The 25361-nt window shown below is 38.2% G+C and overlaps 1 protein-coding gene across 9 annotated transcripts in view; it reads left to right on the top strand.

Annotated features, from left to right (window-relative positions):
- Positions 1–25361, top strand: part of IQSEC1 (IQ motif and Sec7 domain ArfGEF 1) — a 357476-nt gene that overhangs the window by 74859 nt on the left and 257256 nt on the right. For 7 of the 9 annotated variants that reach the window (XM_069769828.1, XM_069769831.1, XM_069769834.1 and 4 more), the window contains exon 2: positions 1519–1548. The exons of the other annotated variants lie outside the window; for them this stretch is intronic. In XM_069769828.1, the coding sequence (XP_069625929.1) occupies positions 1519–1548 (30 nt within the window). The remainder of the gene's footprint in view (positions 1–1518; positions 1549–25361) is intronic. 9 annotated transcript variants of the gene reach the window in all.

The raw sequence follows: 25361 nt of genomic DNA, 5'->3' as shown, positions 1-25361 counted from the left end.
ACGTGTAGGTATACCCGGCCACCTTTCTGTAACCTACACTCAGTCCACTGAATTACAGCACTCTTCCCACTGCCTGAGTATCTCGTCGGACAAGAGGCCAAGTTTGTTTTTCCTTCTTTCCTCTCAGCTTGTGCTTTTAAAATCATCTAGACTTCTTTGAGCTTGAAGAAAATGATGTTAGAACATGTAGTGAAGGGGGGAGAAGAAAACAATCAATTTTTGGTACCTGTTTCTACAATAGATTCTGAAAATGAGATTTTAGTACTGTTTGCTTTCTAGTATTAGACTTACAAAACTTTTGGTAGCCGTAACTTTTTCTACTGCCTCTAGCATAATATGCAAGTTGTCACTGGAGGTGGATGGAAGTTATTGTAATAAGAAATCGGTCTTTTTCTTTCTTTCTTTCTTTCTTTGCCCAGTCGGACTAGGGAAGATTCTTTAGTTACTAAAGAAATACACTTGTCTTTGATTTTAAGGAGGCAACTTTGGTGCTACCTTATTGTCACTTAAGTGCTAGAGTTTGCAAGTTCATACTGATCACCTTTTTATTTGGATCCCTGGTAAGATTATGACATGGAGAGAGTGTTTTGAGGCTTTGTTTTGCTCTGGAACCTCCTGCTTTGCTTTGTATGTTTGAGTTCTGGTTTTGCAGAGCCAACTGATGTATTTAAGGCTTCTGCAGCACTGAGACTGGATTGTTTTAGAGTGAGGAAGGAAAAGAATTGGGCAAATGGTTGTATGTTTTCTTCTGGAGTTTGTGTTTGTTCATGAAATGCTGGGACTATTATGTTTCTGTTTCTCTTCGGAGGAGGAAACCTTGTCAATATGAATGACACTAAATTTTCCTACTTAAAAGATATTGAGGGGAGCGGGAAGAGGCTTTGTTCCAGTTTTGAGAAAATCATCTCAACTTGAGAAAAATATGCCCTCTAAGAGCTTCTGTAACTTGCTATATCTTATCCCTCATTTTTGCATGTTTATGAAATTCAGACAAGTGTGGGTTTTTAAAATATTTTAGATTATTTTATTTGCAAACCGTAGCCCCTTCTGAGTAGTGCCTAATAAGCCTGGGGATTAGATTCCTAAATGTATTTGCCTATGACCTTTTCAGTTAGAATGAAGAAAGGCTAAAAAAAAAAAAAAGTACAAGCTAATCTGCTTCTAGAATAATGTCAGAGGCTGGTGCTTTTCACTTGCAAATATGGAACATAAATCTTTGCTAGTGCATGTTTACAGAAGGTCTTTATTGAGGGTTCTGAGGGTGTCAGCATATATTTTAATATTGCAGTTATTGACTTCAACTGTTAACTGGTTTTTAACTTCTAATAGATTTATTCTAAACCTAAGTAGACTGGTTTCTTTTTTAAATGTCTTGTTAGTAGGGAAAGTACAACAAGCCTTAGAAAAACTAACTGAAATACAAAGGGAGAGAATGCATGAGAGTCTGCCATTTTTAGACATTTGGCTTATAAATGCTGCAAGTAATTATGCCCTAAGTATTTGTGTATTACTTTACAGGTCTGAAGGTGAAAGTTCAAGAAGCATCAGGTATGTGTACATTGTATTCTTTCTGTCTTGATGTCTTTGTTCTAAGAAAATACTTTATTTAAAAAGCATAACTTTATTTAAAAAGTATTAAAGAGAATGAGATTTTTAAAAAATGCGGGTTTTATTGGTTCTACTTGGCATGCCATTTGTATTTTGAATAAAGGATCTTCTACCCTGGGTAAGTTCAGTAATAGATAACATGACATTTCCTGAACGCTTCAATCTCCAATATGGTTTAAGACTCATATATTAGTATTGATAATTGCAAAAGGTTATTTATAGTTATTTTCCAGTGCTTTCAATCAAAATGCATGCTCAATAGTCATTTGTATGGCAAAGCTGTGAGCCAGCTGCCTGCCAGTTTCTGTGTTGGGGAGAAGTGCGTGTACTTGTTCAGGCTTTCTTAGTAGTCTCCCCTTCTTTACTTGTGACAGCAAGAACCTTCATCGACTCATTATTACAATACTCATTATGCGCTTGGAAGATTCAGATAATTTAGGGAATTTAATGTAATTATCAGATACTTTTAACTTATTCATTTAGTATTTTATACTTGTTACCTCAAGAGTATTTTTTTAAAACTACCTCTTTGAAAGTGTGGCTGAGTCAAACTTGTAGAGCTTGTAAAAGTGCTCTAAACAGGACTGAAACGTTAAAATTACACACTTGAATCTGAATGTGTTCCACATTCATTAGACCATTACAATTAAGGAGATGCCTTGATTCTTAGGGAGTGTGACCATTGATCAATGATAACAAGGTCCGAAATATTGGCTGTGGGTTCACCATAATACCCTGCAGCTTGTTTTGGGGATTGTCAGCACTTTGCATCTAAAGACATTGTATTTTATTTCTCATTAAAAAAAAAAAAAAAAAGCCAGGGCCTTCACTTGCAGAATTAAAAATCCAGTTCTTACCCATAGGTATGCAGACTATCCACAAAAACATGTGAACTGCAGAAGAATAATCGATCTGATATCAGAAAACCAGAATTCTGTAGGAAGTGATCAAAGATCCTCTGAAATGCTTTTTTCTTACAATAGAAATCAAAATCAATATGGTATTGACCAGAGTTCAAGGCTGTGCATGGGAAGGTGGTAGCATATTTTAATATATGGTAACTGAACTGGACAAAATACAAGCTGCTCTAGTTAAGACTGTAGTAAGATGCATGTGCTTTTTATTCCTTGGTTGGTTTTTTCTAACTCCCAGTAGGGTTGCCAATATGCTGGCAAGCTGTGGAAGGACTAATCCTGATCAGCTATTGCAAACTAAAAATAAGTCCACTAACATGTGAATTTACAGAACTATAACTGAGGTCACATTTCAACCTACAATAGTCATTCTTGTTTTGACCTGCGAGTCTCCTGTATGATTTGGTTGCTCGGGGAGGGGGGGTGGTGGAGGGTGGGGGTGTGTGGTATCACTGCTGCTGATTAAGAGTAGAGTTCATCTATTAGAGACCATATTTGGAGGTACTTGAGTAGTGTATAGGCACAGCTGAAAGCCAGTAACTGGTTTGGGTGCTACCTAAAAACTGAACATTAATAGAACTCTAGTTCTTGCTTCTAGCATGCATCTTAATGAACTAGGGTTAGTTCGTTGCAGGGGGTGGGGGTTATTTGACTGATAGGCTGAGGGGGTGGGCTGCAAGACTGATGGAATCATGTTAGTATGTCTTGCCAGATAAATTCCACACCTTACAAGAAAGGTCTGCTCAGATTTGGGCTACCTATAGAAACTGGCCATACTGCATGGGGCATATTTCTCCTGTATACGGGCTTCGGGGTTGTGATGGTGAAAATCAACACCATGTGTTCTCTACAGAAACCTGCAGGCAATCAGCATGAGTCTTGGAACGCTGATATAATCTCCTGTTTTGAGGCTGTTCAGTGAATTAATTCTGTTATTCGGCATGAACGTGAGTTACTCCGAGACAGTTCCAGACTTCTATGACAGCCTAAAATTAGGCTAACAGATGAATGCAGGAGCAGGCAACTCGAGCAGAAGGCAGAGCTGTACTCCTGAAACATTCTTTCAGTCCAGCTCTTCCATCCTCCCTCTTAAACTGTGTTTCTTCAGAGCAGAGGTGAAATGTCACTGAAGATGTGCTTGTATGTTTCTGCCTGCATGAAATCCTGGTCAGCTTTTGTCTTGCCTTGGGCAAAATCTCACTTAGCTCTTTATCTATGTCTAGGTGGCTTCTTTACATTGTGGTTAATTTGATTCATACTGTTTTCCTTTATTTCGGGCAAATGAAGATGAAATGTAATAATCTCAAATGAAATAATAAGGTCAGTCTAGGGGATAGTGCTTAAACTCTGAGGAGAAGAAATCATCATTCCTGTTCACAGAAATATCAGCAAAATATCAGCAAAATACCAGCAAATCAGTATGCTGACCATACTGTGCCAGCGTCTTCTGCCAAATTGTTCAGTTGAAGTCATGAAATAAAGTATAGTAAGAAGCTGCGAGCAGGTGAGAAGCCAGGAATAAAATGTACTGTCTCAGCATTAACTGGACAGATACCATACTGAGTGAAATTAGTTAAGGGCTTATGTTTGTTGTTAATAAGCAAAAGTATCAGGATTATAGTGTTTGACTCTCACTAGCATTAGCACTTAAGATAACAGGATCACTCCAAATAAATTCTGAGATACAACCATTTATTTTTTACCTCTTTTCTGCCAGAAGATTGTTTTGAGATCAGATGGGTGATAGTTCGGCAGGTGTTCCTCAGTCACTACACAGTTTAGGGGCTTGTTACATAGAAGCAAGATCTTTCTCTTACGTTCAGTGCTACCTGGGTATGAGATGAACCAGTGCAATAATTAACTTTTATCTCTGGGTGTCTAGCAGATGCAGAGAGAAACAGATCAGTCTCTCGAATTCAGTGTGGGTCAGAGCTGATACACTGGAGTGACAGGGGCGTTGACTTGCAGAGTAGGTCTGCTCTGAACCAGAGTCGTCATCCTCTTTTCCCCCCTCACGTCCTCTCAAACCTGCACCGTTGTCATCCTCATTGAACTTTTTAATTCTTCTAGGAGGGTCTTTTTAGGAGTCGTCTCTGAGCAGTAAATAGAAGAATCAGGATTCAAGAGGGCAGGCAAATACATACATCTTGTGGGGGGTTTTTTGGTTGTTTTGTCCCTGTCTTTTCCTCCACCCCCAAGCTGTGATACACAGCTGGGTCTGGAAGGCCGTATGAGTCTGATGCCAAATATGCCGACGTGCCTGGGACTGGGAATCCTTGGGTTCAGTTTAGTCTCTTGCAGTTGAGTGAGTGTGATCAGACTCTTGACTGAGACGCTTGTTTTGGAATAGCTGGCTTTTTTCATTCTGAAATGGAACATCCAATACAAGCAATGCCCTAGAATTTTATACTGTTCCAGAGTTGCAAAAGTTATTGCCTTGGTGGATTTGTTTTCAGTATTTTTATAGCTTGTCATAACAATCACATCTTTCGGATAAGTTTTCAAGTGCTCTGAAATGCAGTAAACACTGAATCTGACTATGCAGAGACAAGGTTGATGCAGAAAGGCAATATGATTCCAGATAATACACTGAAACAATTAAAAATCCTCTTGATTTCTTTTTCCTTTGCTTTCTCATTGTGACAAAAAGTAATAAATTATCCCATTGTGCAAGTCCTTAAAATTCTTTCTGCTTATAATATTGTTGTACTGTAATAAGCTTGCATTGGTTTCCTTTTGGTGAATGCCATGTAATTTTCAGGCCTAGGTATTTGTTAAATCTATTAATTAGCTGTCTTTGTTCACATGTTTTCAGTAGAAAATGTAATTTGTTTTACAAGCAACTTTAATATTTCGTAGTATGACCTGACAGTTACAGATGAGAATGTATATATGTAGTATAATCTATCATATCAAAGTTTGCAAGAATAGTATGTCTCAAGGTTTAGTAACTAGAAGATGTTCCTCTTACCTCTACTATGGACCTTGTGTGTTTAATGAACACAAGGCAACCGAATAGAGGATTCAAGCAGTGCATAAGGTGCAGAGGGACTCAAAAGATCAGTAAGCATCTCTGACTAGCAAACCTCTAAAACCTGCCCAGAAACAATACCTCTAGTCTGGCTTTCCCTCTTTTCCCATTTTTATTCTTTTAAGAAATTAATGGTAGTATGAACAGCTTAAAGATGTTAAGATTTAATTAACCATTTCCCTTGGTATTCCTTTGCTGCTTTTCTGCCAGTAAAATAGGTGAGATGAATTACATTTGAGTTGGCTGTAGCTACTCCACACAACGGTTCCATGATATTCCTGGTGTAATACTTTTGCTGCCGCTGGTGCTTTGGTCATCGTCAGCAGCACAGAGCACCTCTCGGACCTTGTCCCAGCAGCCATCCTGTGCAAAATACGTCTTCAGTCAGACCACTGGCATTGACCTGGCCTCTTTAGGTTTTTTGTTCCTTCCCAGTTGTGTGCTTTTCAAAGGAGAAATGAAGTACAAAATGGGGTAAGCTATTGGTAACAATACTGCATAAAAGCAGAGGGTTCTTGTGGCTCCTGAACTGAGAGGTGCCAAGGCTATTGTCAAAAAAAATGCGGTGTTCTGTGAATACCCACGTAATTTAAGAAATATGCAGAGAAAGAGGGGAGAGCCTGAAGGTTAGTTGAAGAAGAAGAAGAAGAAGAAAAAAGAGGGCAGCTGAAGTACTAGCTGTGGAGAAAACATCAGCTGAACCAAAAGAAAAGTCTCAGTCTGTAATTCTTCTGAGTATGTAAATAGGTGGTGGACATGGAAAGTTTTGTGTCTGTTGAGGATCATGCGGAAAGGCTAATTTCTTGTAAAGGTGTACATTAGATTAAGTGGAAAAGTAATTGTCTAATTTACTTTAGAGCAGGAAAGAATTGTAGAATATCAGTCTCGTTCTGTGCTGCGTGGAGAGTGGGAGGAATGGCTGTTAAACAGACCTTGACAAACTGCACTTACTGAGCCAGAGAGAAAGTCCAGCAGGAAGCAAAGTTTGGGGGGTTTGTTTTGTTTTACCCCAGTAAAATCTACTTTAACAGTGTGACTCAGCCTCCTTTCTGATAACCTGCAAAGTACAGGTTTTGGGGAATTAAAGACAGATAAACTTGTAAAACTAATTTTCAAGTTCAAATCTATTGCTTTGCAATCTAAACAACCCATTGACTACATGTAAACAGGGCCTTTTCGGGCTGGTTTTAATCATTCATTTAAGACTTTTCTACAGTTTTATAACCAGTCCTTAAAATGTGCAAAATCACCATTTGTTACTAATTTAAAAAACAACAAAAAAATTTCCTGCAACAGATTTCTACATAAATGTCAGGCTGACCCTCTACAGTGGAGTGGAATATGATGACTTTCTTGATGTTAATTAAAATTAGTTTTATGACTGCTAACAGAAATAAAGTATATGGAAACAGCTTCTAGTAGCTGAGATGGTTATGGAGTTGCCAATGGCATTAAAATTACAAAGCTTTAATCTGAATTTCAGAATGAAAGGACAGCAATATGTTCATCAAGTCAGAAATGTTTCTGTGTCATCTTTAATAGTTAACTCTACACTTATGATGCTATAAAAAAAAAAAAATTTCCTAAAAATGGTATGAAACATCTGCTTTTACAGAATAAATAAGTGAAACTAAAAAAAAAAAAGTGAAATAAGATTGGGAGTACATATTCATATTTCTTCTTAAAAATCTGTCATCCTGTGTAACTTGGAATCATGCGAGCAGTGTGCTGTAACGTACATGATTTTCCAGGAGTAGGAGATGGTATTGATATAAAAGTCTTTGTACAGAGTGCTCAAATCAACACTCCGTTTGTGGCTTCAGGTCTTGGTCATCTCCCTTAACAATATGGGCAATTTATCCTTTTTACCACACACTACATGCTCTCTGTGTATATACTCTTGACAAATATTTTGTAGTTGAGTGACTTCATTGGATGAAGTACTGTCATTCATCCCTTCGTGCTTCAGTTTTGGACTGTGAGTTGCTACCTTAGGTACAGCAGATACTCGTCTGGGTAAGCCAGGATTGCTCAGGAAGGAATTCTGACAGAGAAATCTTCTTGAAGAAGAGATGGCTGCGAATAGAGAGTACCACAGCATTGCCAGCTCGTTTCAGGGATTAGGGCCCAAGTCCCAGGAATACTGTACGGGCAGAAGAGCTTCATGCTGAAATGGTAACTGAGAGAGGAGGGTGCCGGTGAGGTGCCCGAACCACAGAGTCGGTGATGTAGCGATGAGCAGATTTTCTGATTTCAATCCCACTGTCTTGCCCAAGAGACTTAAGCTGTATCCCCGTGTTTAATTGTGCACTTTAACCGCGCTTTGGGAATTGATATTTAAAACAACAGAATGTTAAATTCTAGCTTTAGATAAAATTACAACAGTAGTGAAGGCTAGAGATGTAAGCACTAGTGTATGAGCTTTCTTAAAAGGGGAGGAGTAGCTTCTGAGTAGGTCTTCTCTTTAGTAACACACATCTCTTGTTGACATCTTAGATTAAGCTATTATTATTAAACAACTGTAATTGTTTTTTCCAGATATTCTTGGAGCCGTTGAAAACAAATTAGCCCTATATTGTCTGTTCTGAAATCTTGTGCCAGCATTCCTGTTTATATGCAACTAGAATGTCTATTCTGCCCTTTTGACTGCTAGAGGAGTACATGCTTATCTGTAGGAATTAACACCAGACTGGATTTATTTTCCCCCCAGATTTTTTATTAGGGTTATACCTTAGAAATTGTTTTATGAAATGATATGTGAAGGATTAGCAAAGCTTACTAAAATCAATAATTGGTAGAATCCAAAGCGCTCAGCAGATTTCTCATAAACTGTTTCTGCTAAGCTCTAGCGTTGCTTTGAACTTGTCTGTAAAAGGCTCTTCAGGCTTGATAATCATTTAAGTTTTTAACTAGTTATAAATCTGGCAGATAATTGAAAGCTCTTTCCCAGCTGTACAGCAACCTCAGTGATGTCTTGTAGTGTTACCTGTCAGACCACTCAGAACTTAATTTCTAATTGGGAGAGGAACTGGAAGGAAAAAAAAAATTTAAAAATCTGGTAAAAACAATGAAGTCCACTGTCAAAGACTGGTAGATGTTTGGATGGTAGTAAAAATAGATGAACTCTGAATTACGCATACTAAACACCATTCACCATTTTGCCATTGGTGAAAGTTCTATTGAAATGAATTGATAGTAAAATTAAATATATATTGCTGTGTGACAGTGCTATGTGACATGTATAGGATGTGAATGCCCTCACAATACAAGGTGAATAAATTGTATTAATGGTGAAAGTTCATGATTAAACAGGAATTTTTGCTCTCTTCCTTATTGCTTCAGTAAGGCTTGTCTCTAAGAGGTGGTAAGAAGGCAACAACTTGTGTGCAAGGAGGACAATTTTCGTAGATGTTGCTCTTTCTCTGCACAACCACGTTAACTTCAGTGGTGTGAGCTGGTGGTTGATGACAGTCTTTCCCCATCAGCCTTGTGAGAAAAGCCACAAGTTTCTTTGACAAGGGAAATGGACAAACAGAGGTTTGGATGATGTTTGCAAGACGCTTGCCAAGCTGGAAGAGGAGAAGGTGATACTGCTTCGTGTATCTAGAGTTTTGCATCACTGTTTTTAGTGCACTAATATATCTGAAACCACCATGTGGCCTACACCCTCCACCACGCTCTTCCTGGGATACTGTGAACTGTTTCATCAGAGATTTTGAATGGTTACAGAGAGCAGAACATGGCCATATATATGCTTTAGGTGACAAGGAGTCATTGTTTGAGCTCTGTAATATGGTTTTCACAAATTTTTGACTTTGAGCTCTTTATACTCTGAAGTGGAATGAACTCAAACTAGCAAATCTTTTTCCTCAAGTGTAATTGCATTCAGTACAACAAAGTACCTTGGCAGTGTTAGTAGTGGCATTTTAGGCACTTGATTTTTGGGAAAGGGATTATGGAAAATGGTTGTGAACTTGTCACGAAACGGAGTGGTTTGGACAGCTTAAAGAATCCTCTCCAATGGTATTAGTAAAAATTATTTAATAGGCATTTATATAAAAGTGCAACTTCACAGAATTCAATGGCAAGGTTCGCTCTATTACTTAATACATGGATGAAATGCACAAAGGAAAATCAAGTCAGAATCAAACTAAAATTATGTATACAGAGACTGAAGACACAATAGGGTAAAAGAAACATACAAAGGAAAATTGAGTTAGAATTGATTTCTCATGATGGGAGACTGAACCTCCCGTTGAGTCATGAGGTTCAGAGGAGACCCCCTTGCTTTCTAAACTCCTGTCGGAGTCTAGGTGCGGCTGCATCAACTCCTAGTCTCAGACTTGTGCAGTGGTTTATATCTAAAGAGATTATGAGTATAATAGCAGCCTGAGATTCATTCACAGTCAAATAAAGTTCATGACAGTAATTTAAGTATAGATTTGAAAAGCAATATTTGTAATATACTTGCTGTAGAGTATTCAGGTTAATACACACATGCATAAACACACTAAGAGATATACATAAGCAAGTAAAAGAGGTATACCTCTTAAAAATTCTCCTTGAGTTCAGTGAAAATACTCACATCAAATGCTTCAGGATCTTTCTCAACGGGCGAAGGGGTTGAGCCTCAAGGAGCGGAGAGTATCAGCCCAAGTCTTGTTGGCTTTCGGCAGCAGACCGCCAATCTCCGCAAACTGATAAGTTTGTGAGCTCTGAGAGGCGTCCCACTCGGAGGGAGATGCTGGTTGCAGCCTGCTGCAGTCCAGGAGAGCTCAAAAGATCTCACTTAGTACCACTGTTCATAGGTTTGGGAGATGATTGGCTTTAGTCATCAGCAAATGACTGGAACCCCAGCTGCGCTGGTACCGTTTCGCATGAGTTACGATTCAGATAAGGAAGGCTCCAGGGCTGTCAGAGAATGGCGTAAGATTCGGATATGGGATGCCCCAAGGCTGTCAGGAGAGGACTAAGATATGTCCCAAGGTTGTCAGGAGAGAACTAATTACCTCTACACCCGTCCCCCACCTCTGCCAGGCAGCAGGAGTCCTCGGAATGGTCAGTATGACTCCCTGTCTTGGCCATGCGAGAGTTCCTGGTATGGGCAAGGGACACTTAACCGCCCAACTCACAACACTTATGCTAAGGCCTAGCGAGACTTCCCGAGTTCATAGATCATCCCAGTGAGGGGGAAAAAATAAATGCACCACCACAGAACTGGAACTAGACCTTGAGGATTTCCTGGTGATACAGAGTGCCTTAATTTTTTTTTAAGTAGCCAATTTGAGGTGTTTTAAACCTTTGATTTTCAAAAATGGTTGAGTATGTATACCTCAACAATTGGTCAAAGTGTTTCAAATTATGTATCTGTCAAGCAGAATTACTAATATATTAAAAAAAAAACCCTTGCCAGTCCAGTATTGATAGAGTGACATTTTAGCATTGAGCAGCTACAATAGTAGATGTTTTACTTAGTAAAATTTCAGAAAGTTAACAGTGTTAATGCGAGAAGCATATCCCTTATTTCATAAACCTTCTATTGTTTTTATACATCCTCTGTCAGAAGAAGAAAAACAAGAAAAACACAAGAGTAATACTGTGCTTTTTTTGAGGTGGTTTAGTCACGAAGCGAGTTAACTGAGTTCTAGTTCTCAGGCAATACAGCCAAAATCATATTATTGCCTCAAAGTATAATGTGTAACTGCATGATAGTGCTAGCTAGTAGGAGGAATATGGTTGAGGGGACCTCTTTAACCTGACAGTCTTCAAAAGAAGTCCATGATTCTGTGCTTCATGTAGTAAGGTTTTATTTTTCTGGATTGCTTTTCAACATGTTGAAGAATCTTTAGGCATATCATAATGTTTCATGACTCAAAAGCTCAGGTACTGCAAATTATTCTAAGCATCACAGGCATGACACCATCTATGTTTTGTAGAAAAAAATGTTCTGCGTGAATGAAGCTGGCCCCCCCCCTTAATACTCTAAACTCAATTGGCAAGAAAATATGATAGCATTGTACTGATAGGTGAATCGAAGGGAAAAGGGCTGATTTTTTTTTCACAATAGTTGTGTAAACACAGGTAGGCGTCTGTTTGCAATTTAATGAAATATTTGCATCAGACAATGTATTATACTAATATTTTGACTTCTGAATTACTAAGATCCCGATTTTTCTACTGAAGTAGAATCAAGTCTTGCTAAAAACTGGATACCATCCAGGTGGATAAACTAGCATATGCAAGCATTTTGTCTAAAATTATTTCCACTGGAAATAGACAGCTGTAATTTATGTAAGTTTATAAGTGCTGATTGTGCTCAATAGAATTCTCTTGACAGGCTGGCAGTTGTTGAATCTGCAATCTCGAAAAGACAAAGCTTTGTAAGTGGTTTCACATTAATTCAATGCAGCCAATTTTTATACCCAATTCTTGAAGGAGTGTTCATGTTTGTAAGCAGTCCCGTTGGTTACTATGTAAGATAAGGCTTGCTTAATGAGCAACACGTGTGCACAACTTAATTCAGGAAGTTGAGTGCTTGTAGTGCCACAGGATTTCTCTTTTGTGTAGATAGAGTAGTTTGAATTTCCTTCATGATTTTGCCATTCTCTTGCTTTTGTTCTTTTCTGTTGGAATTCACATGAAAAGCTGGCTAAATCGAAGGCATAGAATATGAGTATAAAGAATGAAAAAACATAGAATATCTTACACTTTCTGCATGCTTCATAATGTTCTTTAGGGGCTTTGCTTAAAGTTGGTTCTGGAGCATCTGCTGAGCAGCTTGTAATTACCTGGCTGTATTCCTGTTTTTATGCCCTCACTCTAGTCAAGACAAGCAGGAGTAGTCTGCGTTTTGAGTAGAATTTAGCACATCTCTTAGCTGTTTGGTGGGGCAATGAGAATCACCTCTAAATGAGCTAGTGTCTTAGTGAGGCAAAGACATCCTGCTATGCAGCTTGTACTAAAGGAAGTCACTTTATGGCTTCTCTTTAAATCTGCTTTTCAGAAGAACCTAGAATGTGTGTACCCTTGAAACACAAAGCTTTCCCTGGTCTGCGTTGTAGGCTGAGAGATGTCGACTACTTCAGTTGCACGTACAACCGGCTGAGGGATTTCATTTTTGGAAAACAGAATTGTTGCACAGTGAGTCCAACAGAACCACTTCTACTATAGCTGTTGCACAAGTTCCAGAGGAGGACAGGGTATGATCTGAAGTAGGCCTATCGTATGAATTTAAACTAGTTTTGGGTTTTTGTTGTTGTTTTTTTTGTTTTGTTTTGTTTTTTTTTTAATGGAGATGTGATTGTATTCATGTAGGCCTGTGAGGACAGGAATAAAATCTGACTTTAGGAATGGAATTAACTGGCATACTTTTCTTTCTACACTGAAAATCATCTACACTAACTATTGGAAATCCATGTGTATGTGCAAACTGATAGGATCATGAGTAGAAGACAATGAGTTCTGTTAATGATTTTATGCACTGGTGAAAAAAATCTCTGCTTTCTTGCATGTAATCTGTTTCTTTCAAACAAATTAATGTATTGGGTATTTATAGATAGGACTTTAAGCCAAAAGTACCTTTGGTTCAGATGCAATGCAGCAATTTTTATGTAGTAGTCTGCACATAGACAACTTAAAATCAAATAAGAGAGAACCTTCATACTTTTTCTTTCTAATCTCATTGCTTTACGCAAGTAGTCATGGTTAGATTAATTCTTTCCAACAGAAAAATATGCAGCAAAAAATAGATCTGTAAAAACCTACTGATAACTTTAAAGGCCCTTTTTTCCTTTTTGCTTCTTTAATCTGTATTCTAGGTAGTTTTATGCCTCGGTGTAATTCAAGAATGATCCTTGGTCTAGGAATTAACCATGATTTAGATATCTGGTTCCTCATCTGAGCTGTTTTAATGATGCTTTTGGAAGTATTCCAGTAAGTGCAATTGCAAGTAAATGGAAGATGAAGTAAGCAAACGATGTACTGGGGAAACTGAGAACAGAATAGTATGTTAATAAAAACATAAAAGAATGTTTTAGGTTATCACAGTACAGAAGAAAAATGAATTTCCTAGAATACACATTATAAATAATTGGAATCAAGACTAAAGCTTCAGTTGTGATGCAACTGCTTCCTAGGAGCTATGATAAGTAAGTTGGAGTGGTTGACAATGTGTGTTTATGGCTGAGGTGGTGATTGTTGGTTGTGTTTTTCCTGCAGTTCTCACTCTGCTTTCTGGAGAAAGAGAAAAGTCAATTTTTGTGGTGATTTTACAGAGCTCACCATAGCTTTCTCCCTATTCAGAGAGTTCTCAGAGGCTCTGAACTTGCGGTGGCAGTGCACTCCCTTTTAGGGGCATGGAAAGGACACCACTAACAGAGTTCCCTGGCAAAAAACTGCCATGGATGTTGTTGCACTAATACTGCCCATGAAACTTAAATAAAAAATTTGTTTGTGTTGGGTAGATGGAGGAGTAGAAGGGGAACAGGAGGAGCAGATGCCAGTGGAAGTCAGGAGGTGCTGCTTGTGGGGTTACCGTCCTCACGGCCACGTTCAAGTCCTTAAACCCCGCAGGCTGGGACTCCTGCTGACTTTTGAAAGGAGGAAACCGTTTCTTACAGTTTTTTATAAACTGCTCTGAACTGCTGGGCAAAAGAAGACTTGGGATCTAAGTATGTGATATCTTTGGATTGGTTATAATTAAGACTGCTCGAATGACCGGTCACTCACATCACCAGTACCTTAATTTGTATTTTACCAAAATATAACCAGCTTTACCATTACAAAATCTGTTTTCCCTGTGGTAGGAGAAGTGTCAATAGTTCGAACCTGTGCATTGTATATATTAAAAGCTACTATGTCAGCCTCTTGGCCACCTTTGGAAAGTACCTTCAGAGTTGATATATGGGATACACAAGATGAATCTGAAGAGATTTTGTCCGTTGTCTGACGTGGACAATAATGAGAAAGGATCAGGTGTCAGTTTGTTGTGTGCCACTACAGTCCTAACAAAAGCTGTGTGTGAATTTGACTGTGCCACCTTTTGGGCAGCTAAATGTTGTTATGGGAAGCAAGTTATAGAGAGTGGGTATTTCCAGCATGTCCTGTAGAGAAAAACTAGCTGATTTTGAATGAATAGTAATATTTAGTTAATAAATATGTGAAAACTTTATTCCAAAATCTACTTAGAATTTTTCAATATTATTTGGCTTTAAAAGTAAAAGGAAACTTTTAAGCAAGATCAGGACTGATTTTTATGTACTTAAGGTTTGGGGTTTTTTTTTTCCTCTACAAACACAACAATGTGGCTACCTGCACAAGACTGTAATTGAGAGACCAAGAAAGGTCAGCGTTGTATCAGTCCCTTTTCTAATCCATAGGGTAAAGAGACAAGGACATCCTTTTCTAAGTTTGTGGGGTTTGGATTGGGTTTTTTGGTGACTTTGATTTTCCTTTTTTATACTTTGATAAATCTTCAAATTTCCTCACACTGTTGCTGCATGAACATTCCCCATTTGCTAGGGTCGGGCGAGAGGTTTCTGCAGTGGAATATGGGAATTTTAAGTTGCCATTAGAGATTTCTGAGATGTTTCTAGTTATGTGCTTTCCAGTATTAGGAAAGAGAATCCATGTAGCTATATCAGGCATATAAACAAATTGTGCCTCTGGCCAAAGGTTTCCCAGTCCAAGTTGCAGTAGCCATTAAGAAGAGATGTCTTAGACTAACGTGCCCATACAGGGAACCATAAGACTTTAAACTGGAAGAGAGAAGGAAAAAAAAGCATTTACATATATAATTGATGATTTCAACCTATTGTGCTCAGCATAACAGGGTATAAAGTATCTTGGCCAGTTGACTTTATTACTATGTATTTAATGTTTCAGCTCAATTTTAAATTTCTCTATCTCTCCTGGAGCATATTCTTGTACTGTTTGAAATCAAGATCCCAAAGAATGAAAATGTTTATGTAGTCAATGGGATTCTAATTAGCCAAGTGTTAGTGATGGGGGATTTTTATGGTTTTTAATTTAAATGAGCTGTGAACAAACTTGGGGAAAAAAAAAATCTATAGGCATCTTATGATGAAGGGCAGAAAGGACAAATGTTTCTATGGTCTAAGTAATAAAACAATAGACACAAACCTTACCTTGCTGAATAGCAAAGAAAAAACAGTAGAGTAATTTTTTAAAAATTCAGAATGTAGTGAACTTCTTATTTCCTCCAAATAATGAGTTTCCTGCAGGAAAGAATAGCAGAAAAGGACAAAGGGCCTTAGCAGTGATGTGCCTGCTCTGTCGTTTTTAATCTGTTGCATGCATGGTGTGCACTTGGAGGCAGACTTGTGAACTGATGAACAAAAATGTTTTTAAAAAAGCATAGTGTGCTGAGCTTGGATGAATAATGGAGTGTAAGCATAGACATCCTTGTGCTCTACAATGTGGGAAGTAGAGGCCAAGGACTTCTTGGAGTTTTGTGGATGTATTACTTGTTTCTTTAGTGTCCAGTCCTAACGTTTATCTTCAGGTTGCTGTGACCACCAATATCATACAGAAGCAGGAGCATGAGAACAAGATACATCACTAGAATTGATAATTGTAGCAACCAAATGTTGTATCACACGATTTCAAATTATACTTACGTTGGTCTAACTTCTTTTGTAAATGAAGCTGTAGATTTTGCCTTCTTTTGAAAGATGAACAAAACACAGTAAGAAAGCCTTTCATGCCTACTTCTTGTTATTAAAGCATAGTGAAGGCTGTAAAGGTTTCTGTGACTTTTTTTAGTAGAAATTACTAACTGAAAGCTTTAACCTTTTGTGCCTCCTTGCTTTGCCCTATCATTACCTGTCTTCTGTTGGGGTTAAGAGGAGAAAGTAAAGCACTTTAACTTGTCTCCATAATGGATGCCCTCACTTGCTGAAATCCCATATTGATTCCACAGTCTTATCTGCTGAACATATCTGTAAATACCTGCCAGCTAGTCTTGCCTAATTTCTGCCATCAATTTGGCCTCATTAACTTCTTGTTGATTAAATCAAGCACGTTACTTGGGATACCCCTGTAATTTATTTATAGTAGTTAACTTTATCAGGGGAATAAGATTCCTCCTCTGAATTTTAATGCAAGAAACAGTATCTCTATACAAAAATAGAGTTTGCAGCCGAAATTAATAGAGCTGCACTAAATACTACATACATTTACCGTATGACAAATAGAAAAAGTCTTTTGAAGATAATGTTAACTAACTTGTTCCTGGTTTTAGTCAAGTTTTATTCTAATCTGTGTTGTTTATGGTGCAAAAGTGATGAGTCATACACTGAAGGACTGTGTTTTGAAGTGTTCTGAGAGGGCACTTAGAGAATGTTCTCTGGGCATTTTCAGTCTTCCATGTGCTTTTGTTTATTATACAGTCAAACTTAATCTGATGTTCAGACCTTTAGAAGTGGTAAACACTGGAGCATATCACTCATGTTGAAATGAACCTTGAACTCAAATCAGTTGAATCCTTCCTTTCTAGATACTGTAAACCATTCATATGCGTGAATTAAGATGACTTACCATTATTCAGTTTTGGGAAAAAAAAGTCCCTTTGTGCTCAAGCAAATATTAAAACTCCAGCAAGAATTCATTTAAATTGCTAGCCTTCTAATGACCCCCTCACCTCTGATGCGTAAATTGAGGAATGTTTCCACTCTGCTATGAAGATGAGGATTTTAGCTTGCACCTTGTCATTTAATATGTGCTCAGAATATGTTAATGTAGGCTTGGCTTGCCTGAGGTGTCACAACTTTTTATTTTTTTCATAATCTTTTTCTGCTGCCTTTGGTTTTGAAATGAACTGCTTTGAAATGCACTGCTGTAAGTAACCTCCTGACCAATGCGGGTCTTTGCAAAAATGACAACAGCCTTCTCGAACACAGCTACGGAGGACTAAATGCTACCAAGATAACATTACCAAGATATTTGAGCATTACTTGGATTGTGCACTTTATCTGTTGTAAATGAGTATTTGATTTACAAGTACTGGGTCTACTGTGACTATGAACTACTATGTTATTTGTAATCCCGTGGCACTAAAATGTGCTGCAATTCCTGAAGTAATTGTGAATTAATTGACATTGCTGCTCTGCATATAGCACATGTAATCTGGTTCCTTAGAGAACGCTTTCCACAACATCCTTCAGAATTTAGGTATCAGAATCATTTAACAGCCTTATTTAAAGACCTTGAAGAAACACATAATACCTGGAAAAAGGTGTTGTCATTGAGTAATGTGCACACTGTAGGGGAAAGAAATACAGTGTGTATTGCTTTGGGATGCTGAAGAGAAATTAGTGAAACAGCACTCACTTGCTTAAAAATGATAGCATAAATAGGCCTGCCTTTAAACTCTAAAGCATTCCATACCTGCTTTTTGAGACTAATCTTTCTTTGAAACTCAAAGCAAAAGTCACTTTTCTAAATCTGGATCCTTAAGAAATAGTTGGCTTTAGTTCTGATAGTTTTTCTGGACCATCTTAGGAAGAAGTAGTATGGCTCTCCTGTAAGGCTTGGCGTAGCGAGCAGTTCATATCAGAAAGAACTTATTCAGACCAAAAGCAGAGCTACTAAATGAACCAACAGTTGGTAGCTACTTGGTCTTTTGTTGTAGCTATCTGCTTTTTTTTTTATGAAAAAAGAAATGTGAGGAAGCTGAACAAACCAACCAAGGATGTTTGTGGTTAATTGATGGAATTTGTAAATATGGCTGAGTTGTCCATGAACCGGTTGCCAGCTTTTTTTCATTACTCTTGCATTCTATTTGGAAAAACAAAGAATGGTCTGCTTAAGTATTTTGGCTGAATCCAAAGAGGACTCTCAAATTCCAAGGTGAAGTGACCGAACACTTCAGTAATTTCTGGCTTCACTACTTGGCTAAATTGCTTTATAATCCTTGTTCCGTGGAGCTGGAGGAGGTCTTCCTGGACATGCTCATGAACTCATTAACATGGAGGAGGTCTGAAGGGGTTATGCCGATGCCATAATTTCAGAGTCCAGAACCTTCTGCTGGATTACATTGTAAAAGAAAAAAATAGAGCTATCATTTAAGGGAGACCAAAGGTAGTATCCTGCTTCCTGATTTGCCATTGCGTTTTGACTAAAACCTCTGGTGTCTGCCACTATGCCCAGATTCTGTCTAGCAGATTTTATCAGAGTAAGACTGATGCTCTGAACAGCTCTGTCCCTGGAAGGGCTTGCTGTTTGTGTGCCGTATGGTGATGACAAAGTGGTCTACAGGGAGGGAGTTGCTCTTTGCTCAGTCCATTATTTAAACAGCTGATTCTGTCTCGGATGTAGCTCCAGCCCTAACGTGATCAGAATCACTTCTCTCTTCTTGCCCTTGCTGTATAAGACCCCTACTTTATGGCAATCCATTCTCTTTCTATAAAGACTGAGCATGTGGGAGATAGTTCTTTCAATTCTTTGCTTCAGCAGGTGAGTCATTTCTCAATGCTTCAGGGTAGCGAATGCACCTGCTTTCTTGTGATATAATCCTTGCAATGCCTAAGCAATATTAATGGAAGCATGTGCCATTTAAATCTGTTTCTCTAGCGGCAGTCTTGTTGAGAAGAAATGATGTACAAATTTTTGGAAGTCTGGGTTTTCATAAGAAGAAAGCAGTGCTATTTTGATAGCATAAAACAGAAAGACTACATGTTCTCAGGATCTGCGCTTTGTCTCTGTAGTGCTGCTTCATTATTTTAAGGGGTTTGCATAATCATGGCTTATGTCCCTGTTCTCTCCTAGGATACACTTGATAATAACTACAAGTTTTCCTAAAAAATCCTAAAGTAAATCACAATAACATTAAGTTTTCCTCTATAGAATATATGGCTTCTACTCCTTGAAGACCAAACTCTTTGGTCTTGTGGAACTACATACCAATAATATATATGTTCTGAGATAACATAATATACTATGTTGGTCTGAGTGTTAAATATTCAGGATTTAAACTGAATTGAAAAAAAAAAAATTGAATTTGTGTATGTATGTATATAAGAGTGCAGATTCAAAACAGCCTGTGAGAAACAGTCATATTCTATAACAATTTAAAATATATGTAATGACTTAAGTATGTAAAGGACTCCAAAAAGTCTTTGAGAGTGCTTAAGGCATTGAAATATTACTCCATGTATCTTAATCACACTGAAAACAGTAGTCTTTTAATTTCCTGTTTCAGCTCCATACTAGATGCTAACATGTGTATGTGTTTGTTGGTGGAATTGTGTAGACAAAAGAAGTGGGTGCTTAATATATTTTCCTTTCTTTTTTATTTGACTTAATTTTGTAGTAAAAGCAGTGTGAACACATGCTAAGCAAGGAAAGCTGAAGAAGCCAGAGGTAAAGTTCAAGGATAACTCCTCACTTCAACCCACTGTACCTACATTTTAGGGAGATCTGGTAGGTTATTGAATGGACAGACTTACAGACTTAATATAAGAGGTGCAGCACTATCCTCCTAACCTCCATTCTGTTGTGAGTTCTTGAATGCATATCTTTTCTGTACATGTGTTTATATTTAAAGTGCTAATGAGTCTTGAACATTGTTCTAGACCATGCTCAGTGAGCAGTTCTTTATCTTATGCCTTGCTACTAAGAGTGACCCCAATTCTAACTTGGACCATTGAAACTATAGCATAAAAAAACCCCAAACCCAAAAACCCAAAAAAACCCACCCCATTGTGTGACGTTGGGTAGTATGAACTTCCTCGTTTATAAAAAAAAAAGTAGGGAGATTCTTCCACACCTACTCTACAAATATGAATAGCAGCTGGCCTTTCATTCCTAACATTGTACATCGTTCACCATTCATGCCTGACCTAAGTCATTACCAGTCTGAAGCTTTTACGGAGATCTTTTAATGTGGTTCAGTAATGAGCATTTTAATAATAACTTTGAGGACAAAAATCCTGCTGCTGTTTCTTAGCCAAAATAGGGAAATACTAAAGGTTAGGATTCAAAGAGAATCATAAAAGCTGGGTTTTTTTAATTTTTTTTTTTTTTTGCGCTTAGCTAGCAGCAAAATTGATATCTGCTCCCTGAAAGGATGTAGGAAGTTATTAGGCAATGGATAATTAACAACAGAAAAAGGATGGAAAGGTACAGTAAGACTTTTATGCAAACAAAAGAACTACTAGTTCTTTATTCAAAAAGGATGATGTGATTCTTAAAGCTTGTCTGTTCTCAGTTCGTTACAAGTGAAAAGTATTAGCTAATAAAATGATGCAAGTAGAAAGAGCAAGTGCTCTTAACTAAACCTGCAAAAGAGGAGTTTTCATTTCTGTTCTGACTTCCACAGGGTAAAACCTAGGCTTCTGTTTTGTCATACTTTCTCCTAACAGTAGTTAGAAGTAACATACGATGAGCAGGGAATTTCCTCTTAAATTTAAGAGCTAAGCAAATGGACAGTCTCCACTGATCTCCATGGGCTGTTTCTAGGTAAACTCATTCTTCCTTCCATAAATTCTCCAGATGATGTTAGATGTCTGGCTTGAGCATCTTCCTGTTTTCCTGTGTCGTAGAAGTGGCAAATGAACTATCCTGCCTGTATGATGGAGGATACAGACAAACATCTGCCAAAGCTGCATGAATTTCATGCAGCTGTAAATAATTCTCATTAGAAAACATAAGCTTGCGGTTTATACTCATTTTTGGGGGAACCTAAGATACTAGTTTTCAAAATTAAACAATTGAGTTGTAGCTATTACCTTCCAATTGCTTTGCAGCAGATGGAGCTGACACACAATGCCTTTCTACATTAAAACTTAATGTGCACTTAACAGATTCTTAAATGAACTGGTGGTAAAAATCCAGATTAAATTGGTATTTTGAAAGGTGGTGTAGTGTGGACTTGCTTTTTGGAAGACCAGGAAATGAAAGCAAGATGGCTGAATGGTTAAGCATTTTTGTAGGGGGAACTTATATGTAGGTTTCCAGGTTTCAACTGTTTCTTTCAAGTGGTGTTGTACTGCTGTATTCATTACTTTTTTTTTTTTTTTTTTTTTAGTTAAAATGAAAAGCTCTAACAATGTACTTGGGATAATCCCTTGCTATCAAAACCAAAGTATCTTGAAGATGCTCTAACTTGCTTTTGGCAATCAGGGATGAACTGACAGCGTGTGAAGATTGAAGGTGATTTGTAGGACAGTGATTTTGAAACAATAAGTGTTTGTAGTCCCGTCCCCCCCCCGCCAAGTGTAATTGCTTCAAAGCAACAGAATTGCATGTAATCTGAAGACATTTTTCCATATCCTCTGAGCTTTGGTAGGTAAGACAGGGTGCTGTTGCAAATCTAGGACAAAAAAGAGGTGGCAAAGCAGTGTTAAGGACAGGGATACAAGCTGTTCCACACCTTCAGTAGAACAGGAACAGGAGCAAGAATTCCAATATTCTTTCCAATTTATTTCCTCTTTGTCCCTGAACTCATAGGTGAATCCAAACAGGAAGCTATTAATGAATTACTTGAAGATGTGTTCTGCTGTGGAGTACTAGGACTATCCTGTTCTAGGGTCCTGTGCTGCAAAATGTCTATGATTCAGCTGAGATTTGATTGATCACTTGGTTAAATTAAATGATTAGGTTAAGGCTAGAGTAAGCAGAAAAGCTGATTGGACGAAATGGATGATACTGTGAATTATGAAGAAAAGGTGAACACTGATTTTTTTTTTGTGTGGGTGGGTGCTATGAATAAATAAAAATTTAGAACTCTGTATCCAGATTAGGTATTTTATTGTACTAATACTTGGAAAGAGGATAACACAGGATATTAGCATTTTATTACCTTGATATCTATAGTAATGAAAGATACCTATACTTAAAATAAGGAATAAGTAGAGCATGAAATAGAATAAGGTGCCCATGGCGAGAAGTTAGAAAAGCTTTTAGAAGAAGGCAAACTTACGGAAAATGATAAGCTTGGCATTGATAGATCTTGGCCAACCAGATGCCATCAAGTAACTTCCACATCAACTTGATCACACTGAATACCACAGAATAAATTTTGGTGAGCTAGTTTTAATGAAGCTTACCAAATTTTAACTAGGAATTTTTTACTAGGATTCCTGAAAACTTCCCCCGTGCTTACAAAGTTGCTGGTATAAATGCACCACAAGCATGAAGTGGGAATAAGTAAACTTCCTTGCTTATTTAAATAAGGTGAGGACGCCGTTCTTGAAGCAGCGTAGCTCGGAACAGAGCCGGCAGTTGCCCGTCTCCGTTGCAGGGCAGACTTCTGCGCGTAGACTAACCCCCCGCTCCTGCCTGCCCTGGGTTTGCCGCGGCTTTCCCTCTCCGCTTTCCCACGGCTTCCCTCCGTCCGTCTGCAGAGATGGCTTTCGGCACCTCGCAGGACCTGTGGCTCCGGGCAGAGACCGCGGAGGGACAGCGAGGTCCTGGGACCCAGTTCTGGGAACGTGAAAGGCCCTAACGCTGCGCCGGGGCGGGGGGGTTTGGAGGCTAACGGGGTGTGAGGGGGGGGAGAGGGAAAGGGGGGCTAAACCTATCGGGTTTTGGGGGGAGACCTGCGACCTAACGAAGCAGCGGTTCAGCTACAGTCTCTTCTTCGAGTCTCTCCCGCAGAATTTGACTAGGAGCCAATCAGTTGCAAACAGTCATTAAAAAGAAGTGACAGTGACTTCAAATAGCTTCCCAAGTGCCATTTTCTGTACAAAATAATGACAAATACCTTGAGATAAGAGAAGGCTTAGTGCATTTTAATATCTTTATAATGAATAAATCATCTCCTTTGTAAGGTTAATGAAAGCAGAATGATGTGAAAGATGAAAATGTGGTTGCTATTTGGGAATTCCTTTCTAAAATGTGTCCCTCTACAGTCTTGACCAAATAATCTCAGGGGAACTGTGGTGTGAATTTATGATGTTTAATGCATCTAGCAATCTCACCACCTAATAAAAGCGGTCTGTCTCCAAATATTTACTAAACTGCCTCCTAAGTCATATTTGCATATCTAGACTTCTCATTACATGACTGTTGGTCTGCAGTGTCATAAATACTGAAAAATAGCATGTAATTAAGACTCTTTTCTATTAGTAAGACTTGTCATTGAAATAAGGGCAAGTATTCCAAACACAGAGCAAAATTCTGCTTTTGTAGACACTTTTGTCTGTTATGCTGACACTAAGTGGGTATTTTGATATGTCAAGTGACAGGATAAACACAGCACAGTTTGCTATTGCTGCTTTTTATAGTTTCATAATGGAAGTTCTTCACTCCTAAAACGGCACTACGCAGCAAAAATTCATTCATTGCAACTTCTTCATTTAGTTTAAACTGGCACATAAACAACTTCAAATATTGTCTAACCCATTTAGAGGTTAAAAAAAACCAGCCAGAGTTTATTTCTTTGAAGTACCTTATTTCTTTCTAGCCTTCCTTTTCCTGATTGCTTGCTAGATGTAAACAGAAGTAAAAATTACGCATCTTCCAAGTGGCTGTACTGCTGCAGTCCCCGGCTCAGGTCACCGTTGCTGTACACACAGGCAACAGGCAGCGCTGGGTGTCCGCATTCACGCGACAACCAGAAGGGACGCGGTGTAAGCCTGCCAAACAGAGGGAATGGCAGTGATTTTCTTAGGGACCTTACAAACCCAAACCCGAGGATTGTCATATAAATACCTGGAAGTCTACAGTTTTAGCTGGGAAAATGGTTAAATATATGTAATATATATATATGTTGTTGTCTTACAGAATTGTAGTAGCTTTTTATAATACTTTCCTTCCAACCCCATTTGCTGGATCTTGGCTAGAAGCTTCTTGTCCCTTTTCAGTCTGAGCATGCTGCACTTCCTCTGATGAATTGTAAGATGCCATCTGGGTATACAGGCTGAAAATTTTATGTGGCTGGTTCTCTCTCCATTTGAAACAGTCTTTGATTTTTCTGATGGTTTGTTATTAAAAAAAAAAAATACCCCGCCATCCGAGCTGTGTCAGAAGTCCAGCATGTTCTTGGGAGAGAGTTTTGTTAATTAGGTTTTATTATGTTTCGCTCTTTAAGACTCTTAACTTGAAAAATATTTTTGTCTGCTTACTGTAAATTTTCCTCGAATGTATGTGACCGTAGTTACCTTGGATTGTTTATTCTGAAACATAGCAATGCTTTTGAGGTATAGCAGAGTGATTTATCAGGGGTATTTTTTTTAATTTTACTTTATTTTGAGAAATAAGATGGAGTACAATGTAAGCCCACTTTCTTCTGTGACTTGGCTTAAGTTCATGTGTTAATATTGCTTTAAGGCTTTTAGAAACCTGTCTCAGAGGTCTGCGAGTTGAGCGCTACTGGCAGATCAAAGATCTTTCCTGTCTACTGCCTGATTTACTTATGTTCTTAATGCTGGAGATGCTACTTTTCTATCTCTTTCCCATGCCTTCAGTGTCGCTTTTGTTAAGGGAGCAATTTACTTTGTGTGTCTTCAGTGCCTGATCGCTAACTGGCATTTCAAAGTGCTGTCGTAATACATGTAATGGCAACTCAGATCGACTTTCCTAATTATATTAAAATACCTGCAAAAATTAATGCAGTCTCCGTCAGCATGCCAATTCACATTTTTAAAAATGCTGCTTGAAAAGAGGCTCATCCTGGCTTATAAAGTGCCTGTATTAAACTGCTGAGAGGTAATCATGGCTTTAAGAGTTAATTCTGATTTTGAACTAATGTCCTATATTGGTTATCTCCTTTTGCTGGGGATGGACCTTCCATGGCATGATAAACTATGGCAAGGGAGAATTTTCAGCAAGTTCTGTGATGGGCACAG

The sequence above is a fragment of the Haliaeetus albicilla genome, chromosome 24 (assembly GCF_947461875.1).
Source record: "Haliaeetus albicilla chromosome 24, bHalAlb1.1, whole genome shotgun sequence".
NCBI lineage: Eukaryota > Metazoa > Chordata > Aves > Accipitriformes > Accipitridae > Haliaeetus > Haliaeetus albicilla.
This window is presented reverse-complemented; position numbering and strand designations above follow the sequence as displayed.